This window comes from Terrapene carolina, unplaced genomic scaffold, assembly GCF_002925995.2.
Source record: "Terrapene carolina triunguis isolate 2854851 unplaced genomic scaffold, T_m_triunguis-2.0 Scaffold431, whole genome shotgun sequence".
NCBI classification, from domain to species: Eukaryota; Metazoa; Chordata; order Testudines; family Emydidae; genus Terrapene; species Terrapene triunguis.
The window spans coordinates 443,140-455,327 of record NW_020664782.1 but is presented as its reverse complement, the minus strand read 5'-3'; the positions used below and the strand labels follow the sequence as shown (position 1 = coordinate 455,327).

Genomic DNA, 12,188 nt, shown 5'->3' with positions numbered 1-12,188 from the left:
GTGGGGCTAGGTGTATGTGAGCAGTGGGTCAGGGTGTGTGTGTAGTGGGGCTGGGGGCTGTGTGTGCGCAGTGGGGCTAGGTGTATGTGAGCAGTGGGTCAGGGTGTGTGTGTAGTGGGTCTGGGGACTGTGTATGCAGTGGGGCTAGGTGTATGTGAGCAGTGGGTCAGGGTGTATGCGCATTGGGGCTGGGTGTGTGTGTGCACACAGTGGGGCTGGGTGTGTGCAGTGGGGCTGGGGACTGTGTGTATGTAGTGGGGCTGGGAGCTGTATGTGTGCAGTGGGGCTAGGTGTATGTGAGCAGTGGGTCAGGGTGTGTGTGCAGTGGGGCTGGGGGCTGTGTGTGCGCAGTGGGGCTAGGTGTATGTGAGCAGTGGGTCAGGGTGTGTGTGTAGTGGGGCTGGGGGTTGTGTGTGCACAGTAGGGCTGTGTGTGTGCACGTGGAGTGAGGCTGGGTGCATGTTGCTGTAGATTTGCACACACAGTGGCGGGGGGCAGTGCATGTGAAGTGCCCCCCCCCCACCCGTGGCTGTGGGGCTGGGTACTGTGGGAGGCTGGGATTCCAGGGCAGTGGCTCCTAAGGAGGCTGCTCTGGTTTTTGTGGGTGGGGAAACCCCAGGCTGCACCCCCCTGCCCCTGGGAGCAAACCGGGAAATCACCCTTTGGGGGGTGAGATTCACGTTTCTTCCGACTTCTTTTTGAGTTGCATTGACCTGCCCCACACTGCCACATACCCCCAAAGACACCCCCACACCCCTTCCGGCCCTGCCCGTGACCCCGCCCTGGCCTGGTGCCTCTGCAGGGCGGGTCTGGCTGGACAATGTGAACTGCGGGGGCAGCGAGAAGAGCATTGCGGACTGCAAGTCACGGGGCTGGGGGAACAGTGACTGCAGCCACGAGGAGGACGCGGGCGTGATCTGCAAGGACGAGCGCATCCTGGGCTACGTGGACTCCAACGTCATCGAGGTGAGTAGCTGCAGCCCTGGGGTCCGGGCCCCATGCAGTGGGGCTGCCAGTCCCCCCCCCACTCATCCCCCCCACAGCGGGGCTGCCAGTCCCCCCCCCCCATGCCCCACGCAGCGGGGCTGCCAGTCCCCCCCCATGCCCCATGCAGTGGGGCTGCCAGTTCCCCCCATGCCCCTCGCGGGGCTACCACCAGCCCTCTCGCTGGGGCCCACACACTGGGGCTGCCCTGCCCTGACCCAGTCTCGCTCCTGCCCAGGCTCTGTCTCCCGGGTTCTCATGAGCCTGATGCGGTCTCTGTGTCCCTGTCATTGGGGCTGGGCAGGCTGGCACCAGGTAGGCTGGGGTACTGGGCAGGCTGGGTGAACCGGGCGGGCTGGGCATACTGGTGCTAGGCAGGCTGGGCGGCTGGCGTGGGGCTGGGAGGGCCGGGAAGGCCGGTACTGGACAGGCTGGCGCGGGGCTGGGCAGGTCGGGGCTGGACAGGCTGGCGCGGGGCCGGGAGGGCCGGTGCTGGGCAGGTTGGCGCGGGGCCGGGAGGGCCGGGCAGGCCAGTGCTGGACCAAGTGGGCCGGGCAGGCTGGCACTGGGCAGGCTGTTGGGACCTGTCGGGTGGAGCTCAGCATCCCTGACTGGGCTCTCCCTCTGCCAGGCCGAGCAGAACCAGGTGGAAGAGCTCAGGCTGCGGCCTGTGGTCTCGGGCGCCAGGAAGTGGCTGCCGGTGACGGAGGGCGTGGTGGAGGTGCGCTACAAGGAGGGCTGGGCGCAAATCTGCGACGAGGGCTGGAACCACAAGAACAGCCGCGTGGTTTGCGGGATGATGGGCTTCCCGGCCGAGAAGAAGATCAACAGGAACTTCTACAAGTGAGTGAGGGGGCTGGAGGAGAGCCCCACTGATGGGGCGGGCCTGGCACTGCCCAGTGGGGCCTGCATGGGTACCAAGGAGGGGGGAGTCCTGTGGGGCTGGGGGGCGGGAAGCTGGAGTAAGGCTGGGGGGCCCCACAGTGGGGCAGCCCTGGTGATGGCTGGGTCAGTGCTGCCAACTCTCATGATTCTGTTGTGACTCTTGCGATATTTGGTGTTTTTCCTAAATCCCCAGCTGCTGGAGTCAGGTGACCGCGAGGGCATCGTCTCCCGTGTGACTAAGCTGGTCGGTTGGGTGGGACACGGAGGTGGAACCTGATGGCTCAGAATGGGGCGAGGGCACGGACCCTGCATGGGCCTTGTTACAAATTCCCTGCTTTTGGGGCAGCGACCCTGGGTCCATGCCTGTGTCCGGCGAGCCCCGGAGTGCTCCCATATTGCCAGCCACACTGAGCCTGGCCCTGCTGCATGGGGAGCCTGGGGCAGCCTCACGGTGCCTGGGTGGCCTGACGTGCTCGGACCTGGCCTTGAGCCTGTGCAGAGGCTGGGTCTGGCCCAGGAGGCTGTATGTGCACGGCCCTGCAGGGATCCAGCGCTGTGGAGTTGAGCGCCAGGGGGCCTTCCTCATGCCCTCCCAGGCCCCACGCTGGCCGACAGCTCCAGCCTGGCTCTGCCATGACTCCCAGGGAGCTGCCAGCCCTGGTGCTGTCTCTGGACTTGTGGGCTGTAGCTCTGGGCATCTGCCGGCCCCTCACCGTCCCCTGACTGGCAGGTCACCATTTCCTTTCTGCAGGCGGTTAAAGCGAGCAGCCAAGATAAAGAGCCGGAGTCCAGGGCCGGGTGCAAGGTAACAGGGTAGAGCCAGGGCCACATCCTGGGGCCGAGTCTCCCCGGCAGGTCTGGGGCTGCCGAGTCTCTCTAGATGGGAGAAGCTGCCCCTGCCTGGGCCAGTCTCTTCTGCCATCAGGGCTGGATTCTGGGCTGGGCCCTGGGAATCCAGCTGGAGCCATGAACTTCACCCTGGGATCAAAGGCTGCCCTGGGCAGGGGACTGAGCCCCTCGCTGCACGGCTGCTGCGGGGCCTTTGCATTTCAGTGGGTGAGGTTCATTCGGCCGTGGCTGGGATGCAAGGCCTGGTCGGGGTCTGACCCGCCCCTGCATGGGGCTTCTGCTTGCGTTCTGTGTCCTCCACGAGAAATGGCTATTTCCCCTTGGCCTGGCATTGCATAGGGTCCCCACGCCAGCCCCTCAAAGGGGGCTGTGCCCAGGTGGGGTCTGATCCGGTCCCTGTACTGGGAGCTGGGAGCGCCATGCCCACCACTGGCTGGCAAGGGCACCTCTGAGGGGGACACGCTGGGGATCCCTATGTGGGGGCCATTGCCAGAGAGATGGGACTGTTGGTCTTCACCCCCTCCCCCCCAGCCCAGCAGTGGGTTCGGTGGCTGTCGGGGTCAGCCCAAGGCCCTGGAGCAGAGCTGTCTCTCCTGGAGGGGGAAGGAAGGGCTGGTGGACACGGGCCATTTTCTGGAGAAAATGGCAGTGGGGCAGCTGGGCTGGCTGTGAGTCCCCCCGTTCCCCACCCGGACATGCCTGCACCTAAGCCATGGGGCTGCGGGACTCGTGTGTGGCGGCAGGGCCTGGAGGCTGTAGTGGGAACTGCGCAACATGGTAGCATTTACTTTCAGAAAGGGGGGACTACACAAAAATGAGGAAGTTAGTGAAACAGAAATGAAAAGGTCCAGCGCCAAAAGTGAAATCCCTGCAAGCTGCATGGAAACTTTTTAAAGACACAATAATAGAGGCTCAACTTAAATATATACCCCAAATTAAAAAACATAGTAAGAGATCCCAAAAAGTGCTACTGTGGCTAAACAACAAAGTAAAGGAAGCAGTGAGAAGCAAAGAGGCATCCTTTAAACAATATAAGTTAAATCTTAGTGAGGAAAATAGAAAGGAGCATAACCACTGGCAAATGAAGTGTAAAAATATAATTAGGAAGGCCAAAAAACAATTTGAAGAACAGCTAGTCAAAGACTCAAAAAGTAATAGCAAAAAAATGTGTAAGTACATCAGAAGCAGGAAGCCTGCTAAACAACCAGTGGGGCCACTGGACGATAGAGATGCTAAAGGAGCAGTCAAGGAAGATAAGGCCGTTGCCGAGAAACTAAATGAATTCTTTCCATTGGTCTTCACGGCTGAGGATGTGAGGGAGATTCCCAAACCTGAGCCATTCTTTTTAGGTGACAAATCTGAGGAATTGTCCCAGATTGAGGTATCATTAGAGGAGGTTCTGGAACAAATTGATAAACAAAACAGTAATAAGTCACCAGGACCAGATGGTATCACCCAAGAGTTCTGAAGGAACTCAAATGTGAAATTGGAGAACTACTAAGTGTCATTTGTAACCTATCATTTAAATCAACTTCTGTACCAAATGACTGGAGGATAGCTAATGTGACGCCAATTTTAAAAAGGGCTCCAGAGATGATCGCAGCAATTACAGGCCAGTAAGCCTGACTTCAGTACTGGGCAAACTGATTGAAACTATAGTAAAGAACAGAATTGTCAGACACACAGATGAATATAACTTGTTGGGGAAGGGTCAACATGGCTTTTGTAAAGGGAAATCATGCCTCACCAATCTATTAGAATTCTTTGAGGGGGTCAACAAGCATGTGGACAAGGGGGATCCAGTGGATAGAGTGTACTTAGAATTTCAGAAAGCCTTGACAAGGTCTCTCACCAAAGGCTCTTAAGCAAAGTAAGCTGTCATGGGAGAAGAGGGAAGGTTCTTTCATGGATCAGTAACTGGTTAAAAGATAGAAAACAAAGGGTAGGAATAAATGGTCAGTTTTCAGAATGGAGAGAGGTAAATAGTGGTATCCCCCAGGGGTCTGTACTAGGACCAGTCCTATTCAACATATTCATAAATGATCTTGGAAAAGCGGTGAACCGTGAGGTGTCAAAATTTGCAGATGATACAAAACTACTCAAGATAGTTAAGTCCCAGGCAGACTGCAAAGAGCTACAAAAGGAATCTCACAAAACTGGGTGACTGGACAACAAAATGGCAGATGAAATTCAGTGTTGATAAGTGCAAAGTAATGCACATCGGAAAACATAATCCCAACTATACACATAAAATGTGGGGGTCTAAATTAGCTGTTACCACTCAAGAAAGAGATCTTGGCGTCATTGTAGATAGTTCTCTGAAAACATCCACTCAATGTGCAGTGGCAGTCAAATAAGCCAACAGAATGTTGGGAACCATTAGAAATGGATAGATAATAGGACAGAAAATATCATATTGCCTCTATATAAATCCATGGTACGCCCACACCTTGAATACTGCGTGCAGATGTGGTCGCCCCATCTCAAAAAGATATATTGGAATTGGAAAAGGTTCAGAAAAAGACAACAAAAATTATTAGAGATATGGAACAGCTTTCATATGAGGAGAGATTAATAAGACTGGGACTTTTCATTTCGGAAAAGAGACAACGAAGTGGGACCATGATAGAGGGCTGTAAAATCATGACTGGTGTAGAGAAAGTAAATAAGGAAGTGTTATTTACTCCTTCTCATAACACAAGAACTAGGGGTCACCAAATGAAATTAATAGGCATCAGGTTTAAAACACACAAAAGGAAGTATTTCTTCACACAACGCACAGTCAACCTGTGGAACTCTTTGCCAGAAGATGTTGTGAAGACCAAGACTATAACAGGGTTCAAAAAAGAACTAGGTAAATGCATGAAGGATAGGTCCATCAATGGCTATTAGCCAGGATGGGCAGGGATGGTGTCCCAAGCCTCTGTTTGCCAGAAGCTGGGAATGAGCGGACAGGGGATGGATCACTTGATGATTCCCTGTTCTGTTCATTCTCTCTGGGGCACCTGGCACTGGCCACTGTCGGAAGACAGGACACTGGGCTAGAGGGACCTTTGGTCTGACCCAGACTGGCCGTTCTTATGTTCTTATGCTGTGCGCACGCAGTGGCAGTCCCCGCCCTGAGATCTGGGTCTGATACCTTCCCAGCACTGGCTGAGGGACATGAGCCAAGGTTAGCAGCAGCCCGAGCCACCCCTCATTGTTCCAGGTCAGAGCTCAGATCCTGGAGAGCCTGGGGGCGGCCGAGGGACCAGAGAGGAGCTGGGCACGCACTGAACTCTCTGTTGCTCTCCCTGCTAGAGAAGGGAAGTGGGGAGTGCAGGGGGCTGCCCTGGTCTTGGTGGGTTCGGCTGGTGGCTGGCTCCCTTTGGGGCCCTGCCCAGCCCATTGGCATTGCCCGGAGGTCAGCAGGAGCAGGGGCTTGACACAAGTTCCCACCTGCTAGTGCTCCCATATTGCAGGGAGCCATCCTCAATCTACTGCTTTTGACACCCGCCCTAGCTCCAGGTAGGCCGCGGAACCCTGCCAGTGGAGAGGTGGAGCAGAGGGGACCTAGATGGAGAGGAGGATGGGGTGGAGTGCATGAGGGGATGGAGGCGTACCTGGGGGAATGGATGCATGGTTACATACAGAGAGGGGTGAGTGGCAGGGTGTGTACAGGGATGGATGGAGAAATACGTACGGGGGTGGCTGGCTGGGTGTACGGAGGGGGAGGGATGGGTGAGTGGATAGCTATGCATGGGTGTGGGTTGGTGGGTACGTATGGGGGCGGCTGGCTGCTGGGTGTACTGAGGTGAGGGGCGGCTGGCTGGGTGTACGGAGCGGGAGGGATGGGTAAGTGAATAGATATGCACAGGTGTGGGTTGGTGGGTACATATGGGGGTGGCTGGCTGGGTGTACAAAGGGGTAGGGATGGGTGAGTGGATAGCTATGCACAGGTGTGGGTTGGTGGGTACATATCGGGGCGGCTGGCTGGGTGTACAGAGGGGGAGGGATGGGTGGGAGGATAGCTATGCACAGGTGTGGGTTGGTGGGTACATATGGGGGTGGCTGGCTGCTGGGTGTACAGAGGGGGATACACTGGACGGGATAGAGGGGTAGCGCAGGACCATGGTTTGGGGCAGTGTTTACACGGGTGGTGCCAGCGATGCTGCACGTCACAGCTCCGTTTGGAGCAAGGAGGTTGAATTACGGCCAGCGCAGAAGCGAGCAGTAGAGTCTGAATTCCAGCTTTCCTTCCCGACCCAGACACACCGGGCACTCAAGCTATGCCAGGGGCAGGCTGACGCTGTATCGGGAGGAGTGGGGCTCCCGGCAGGGCCGGGCGCAGTGCCTTGGGGGAGACAGCCTGGAAGCCTGCCTGGCCCCCTGCAGCTAGGTCCCTGCCCGGGCCCCTGCCTGTCTGGGGTTACACGGGAGAGGGTGAGGTTGCGAGCGGTGCAGGGCGCTCATCCTCAGGGGTCGCCGGGGTCGGGAGCATGCAGCATGCATGCCATGGCCATAGGGCACCGGGCGCCATGTGTGCTGCATTCCAGGGAGCATGTGCCTGCCTGTGGGATGTGGTGGCTGGCGTGACACAGGACATGGCTGCGTCACACCTGTCATGGGCCATCAGGTGGGAAATGGAGTCACTGCAGTGGGTGACTGATTTCCGGCCATGAGGTGGGAGAAGCTGTCGCTGGCAACAGCTGCCCTCCTGCTGTGAGCCCCGCCTGAGGCCTGGTGGAATGGGCGGCACCCGGGCCCTGTCCAGGTGGATCTGGTGCCTGCACGCCTGGATCTGGCCAGGGCCCTGGAGGCAGCTGGGCAGCCCCGTTCTGCCGGGCCGGCTGTGGCAGGCAGAGCCAGGGCAGGACGTTGGTTGCAGACCTGGGCTCCGAACTCCTTGACTGTTGTTTTCTATTTTCCAGGCTGGTCTCCAAAGCTCGCCCCAAACACAAGCCCAGGGAGGACTTTGGGGTCCCCAAGAGGTAAATGGGGGCCTGGTACCAGAGGGTCCCGGAGTCCAAAGGCCTGTGGCCAGCTCTGGGGTTCCCTGGTGAAGGAGGAGTGTGGGCCTTGCTGGCCGGGGCCGGGGTCATGCTGCAAGGGGCTGGGCCATGGAGTGACGGTCTCTCTCTTCCCTGCTGATTGGTGTTAGGGTCATGGATGGCGAGAGTCCCTGGGCTGGGCTCGGTACCTGGCACCCCGCTGCCCCTCCCCTGCCAGGCACTCACGCTCTGCTCTCTGCTGGCAGGTTGTACCTGGAACGGCAGCAGCTCAGCTACCGGCTGCACTCGGTGGCCTGCACGGGGAACGAGGTGCACATCTCCATGTGCCCCTTCGAATTCTACAAGGGCAATGCCACTGCCACCTGCAAAGGCGGGATGCCCGCTGTGGTGAGCTGCATGCCAGGGCCCCTCTTCACCACTGGCAGTGCCCCAAAGAAGAAGCAGCAGCGGCAGCAGCGGCAGCAGGGCCAGGTAAGCGCTCTCCATGGGTTCAGCATGGGGCATACGGATTGTTTTGTCCCACCCACTGCGTATCAGGCAGTGACGCCCCAGCGCAGTGACTATCTCCCAGGGCCTGGTGGGGGCAGCAGGAGCCCTGAGGTGCCCCTTGGTTCTGGGCCTGGCAGCAATGCAGAGCGTCGGCTGTCCCGTGACGTGTCTCCCACACTCTCGCCGCAGCAGCGCGTCCGGCTGAAGGGCGGTGCCAAGGCCGGGGAAGGCCGGGTCGAGGTGCTGAAGAACAGCGAGTGGGGCACTGTCTGCGATGACCGCTGGAACCTGCTGACAGCCAGCGTGGTGTGCCGTGAGCTGGGGTTCGGCAGTGCCAAGGAGGCTCTGACGGGAGCACGCATGGGCCAAGGTGAGCTGGGACGGGGGTGGTGAGAGGAGAAGGTCTGGGGCAGCCCCGTGCGTACGTGGGAGCGTGTCAGCGCATGCCGGGGAGCCCGTCAGGGCATGAGTGTGGGCACGTCTGCCCTCTGGGCACCTGTTTGAGCCCCTGAGCCTGTTGCTCTGCACGGGAGAGAACCAGGTCAGGCGGGTTGAAGGCTCTGCACCCCGGGGATGCTGGCTCGAGGGGGCTCTCCCCACATTGGGGTGGGCTTGGTGCTGAGCCGCTCCAGCTCTGTTAGTGAGCGCTGTGCAGTCTGGGTGCCCTCGCGCCCTGCCCCTGCCCCCTCTCTGCCAGCCTCTCCAAGGGGACTCCGGACAGGCAAGCTGCAAGGGCTGGGAGAAATTCAGCCTCCGAGAGAGAGCCCAGCCCCTGGAGGGCCAGGGAAATGCCTGACGCCAGCCCCGTAGGAACTGATCAGGTCTGAGGAGACCCCCATATGTGTCCAGCAGGAGGGAGGGTTGGGGCGAGGAGGGAGAGCTCCTGGGACTAGGGTAGGTATGGGGATTTCCTGGGGCACTGGCTGCCTGCCTCCCCGTCACCTGGCCCCTCTGCTCCCGGCAGGGATGGGTCCCATCCACATGAACGAGGTGCAGTGCACAGGCTCGGAGAAGTCGCTGTGGAGCTGCCCCTATAAGAACATCACGGCGGAGGACTGCAAGCACTCTGAGGACGCCGGGCTCCGCTGCAACATCCCCTACATGGGCTACGAGACCACGGTCAGCACCACCCCCGTGCAGGGGGGCAGCCCGCAAGGGCTGCGGGAGGGGGCCTGGCTTAGAGGCTCAGCGGAGCCCAGGATCTGCTGCTCTGCCAGAGTCCCACGTCACTGCCCAGCGGGGGCCATCTCCCCTGGCAGGGCTCACAGGGCCAGTCCTCTGCCAGCAGCTCCCCCTCATGTCCCCCCGACACACTGACAGCTCCTGGGCATGGAGGGGCCACCTCCGAGACACCGGCAAAGCGGGCACCGCCCCCCCAACAAAAAGGGTGCTAGTGCCGACCAGAGCCAGGTGTTACTGCAGTGGGGTGGAGCCATGGGGCCCAAAAGGGAACCCAGCATGTGCACAGCGCTGTCTGACTGCCCACGGGAAAACCCAGCGTGGTAACGGCTTTCATGGGCCACCCACGAGGCCCTGGGGTGGCTCCCTGCTCGGGGTGTGTGTGTGTGTCATGTGCCATCTGGGAGAGTCCCCTGCTGTGGGGGGGGGCAGATGCCAGCTGGGGTAGCCCCTTGCGGGGGGGACCCATGTGCCAGCTGGGTTTTTACCATCCAGAACACGTGGCAGGGACCCCAGTGCTGCAGTGGCTCTCGCTGGTCCCATCGTAGGTGCCAGCTGGTGAGGCTGAAAGGAGACGATTCCCAGGCTGGGGTGCGGGAGGACTGGTCGTACCCTTGCCGCTGGGCACTTTGGGGGGCAGTCATGGGGGGAAGAGGGAGGACCCTCAGCACAGTCCCTCTTCCATTTCCTCTCTGCTCCCCCATGGGTCGCTGCCCCATTCTATGGGTCTCAGTAGTGTCATGGTGCCCCTGCCCCCAGGCGTCTCTCTCCCATGTGGGTTGGTGCTGGCCAGGGGCTGTGATGATGGGAGGTGTCCCACACGCCCAGGGTCTGTTCAGTTCACAGCCCGCGCTCTGCCCTGGGCGTGGCACCCCACAGTGCCACCCCAGGTCTGGGGAGGAGAGGAGCACCCATTGGGGAACCTCGGCCTACCCTGGGGCGCCCATCCCCGCCCACAGGGAGAGGAGTCACGAGCACCCATCAGGAGATTGCTGCTTTGCACTGCATGCTCCCTGCGTGCTCATGGGGGATGGGCACTGAGCAAACTGGGCGCACGCAGCTCCTCCCTCGGCTCGCTCCCACCTGCGCGGCAGGTCTCTGCTGATTTCACTCCCCATCTCCAGGGCCCCCAGCACCAGCCTGGACGAGGATATTGGCTCCTGCACGGGCAGCTGGACAGGGCTGGAGTCACATGGTGCGAGCTCTGCCCTGGTCCTGCCGCACTGGCCAGTGGTGGATTGGGAGGGGCAGCTTGGGCACCTGGTGCCCCTGGAGATGAAGCGACTGCAAATCACCATCAGCAGATGGGAGGGGCTGTCTGGACCGCAAGGGGGATCAGGGCTGGGGCAGGGGGATACAACTCTGGCTCCCCAGGCCAGCTCTGCAAGGGCACTCCCTCGCACCCTGGGCAGACAGGACCGGGGCTGGAGCTGGCCTGGCACTGCCCGGGCTGCACCCACTCTGAGAGACGAGGTGCAGGCTGTAGGGGCTGCCCCGCCGGCCCCTTCCCCAGCGCCAGGTCAGGCCCCAGCCCCATGGGAAGAGCTGGCTTGTGGCTTCATGGGAGGCTGCTGGGGGAGGTGGGGGACGCCTGGAGCTCTGCAAGTGGAGCCCTCAGGGACGCAGCTGGGCCCTGCCGCCAGCCCCTCCTGCTGCTCCCCAGCTAACCCGGCCTTGTCACCCTCTCTCCGCAGATTCGCCTGAGCGGGGGCCGGAGCCGCTTCGAGGGGCGGGTTGAGGTGGCGCTGGGCACTGGGAGCAGTGGGCGCCCCGCCTGGGGCCTGATCTGTGGCGATGGCTGGGGAACCCTGGAGGCCATGGTGGCTTGTCGCCAGCTGGGCCTGGGATTCGCTAACCATGGCTTACAAGTAGGTGTTAGTGCTGGCTTGGCTAACCGCGTCAGGCAGGGCCCAGTACCCCGGGGGGGCGAGGGCAGCATGCTGGGTTCACAGGGCCGGCTGGCTGTGGGGCGGGGCTGCATGCTCACGGCCCACAGGGCTTCTTCACAGATCCGCATAGTAGGAGGAAGGGCCCCCACCGAGGGCCGCGTGGAGGTGAAGCGAGGCAGTAAGTGGGGAACGGTCTGCAGTGAGGGCTGGACCACCAAGGAAGCCATGGTGGCATGTCGCCAGCTCGGCCTGGGCTACTCCTTGCATGCAGTGACGGTATGTGCTGGAGGGGCCCAGGCCTCAGGGCGTGGGGGGCAGGGGTTCACCCACCGGGACTGGCTCAGGGCTTGCTCGCAGGGCCCAGGCAGTGCGGGGAGGGACGCTTGGGGGCTTGGTCTCTGGGAGCTGCTGCCCAGCAGCCGGGAAGGTACGCACAGGTCTCGCCGGGGGTGGGGAGGGGGAATGGCACGGGCACGGCACCCACAAGTGTGGGGTGGGAGGGGGCACGCCCGGGGCTCGGTGCCTGGCTTGCCGTGCAGAGGGGCAGGGGGCACACGGGACTCTGACCAGCCCGGCGTCTCTCCCAGGAGACGTGGTACTGGGATGCCAGCAACGTGACGGAGATGGTGCTGAGCGGCGTGAGGTGCGCTGGCCACGAGATGGCGCTGAGCCACTGCCAGCACCACGGCAACAGCCTCAACTGCAAGAAGACGGGCACCCGCTTCGCTGCCGGGGTCATCTGCTCCGAGAGTGAGCGGGGGGCGGGGGGCTCTCGGTCACCCTGGCCCCGCCTACTAGCAACTCACAGTGTGTCACGTGGGCTGCAGGTTGAAAACCACAGCACCCCCCACCCCAAAACTGCCCACAGTCCCCTATGTCCAGCGCCCTCGCCCAGAGTGGGGCCAGGAGTGGAGCCCTGGGC

At 60.9% G+C, this 12,188-nt stretch overlaps 1 protein-coding gene across 1 annotated transcript in view; it reads left to right on the top strand.

Moving 5' to 3' along the window:
- LOC112116269 (lysyl oxidase homolog 3B-like) overlaps positions 1–12,188 on the top strand; it is a 44,492-nt gene that overhangs the window by 12,023 nt on the left and 20,281 nt on the right. Inside the window, exons 3-11 of the mRNA XM_026658367.1 lie at positions 803–966; positions 1,616–1,827; positions 2,621–2,674; positions 7,629–7,688; positions 7,955–8,180; positions 8,388–8,568; positions 9,163–9,317; positions 11,072–11,245; positions 11,854–12,162. Of these exons, the coding sequence (XP_026514152.1) occupies positions 803–966; positions 1,616–1,827; positions 2,621–2,674; positions 7,629–7,688; positions 7,955–8,180; positions 8,388–8,568; positions 9,163–9,317; positions 11,072–11,245; positions 11,854–12,162 (1,535 nt within the window). The remainder of the gene's footprint in view (positions 1–802; positions 967–1,615; positions 1,828–2,620; positions 2,675–7,628; positions 7,689–7,954; positions 8,181–8,387; positions 8,569–9,162; positions 9,318–11,071; positions 11,246–11,853; positions 12,163–12,188) is intronic.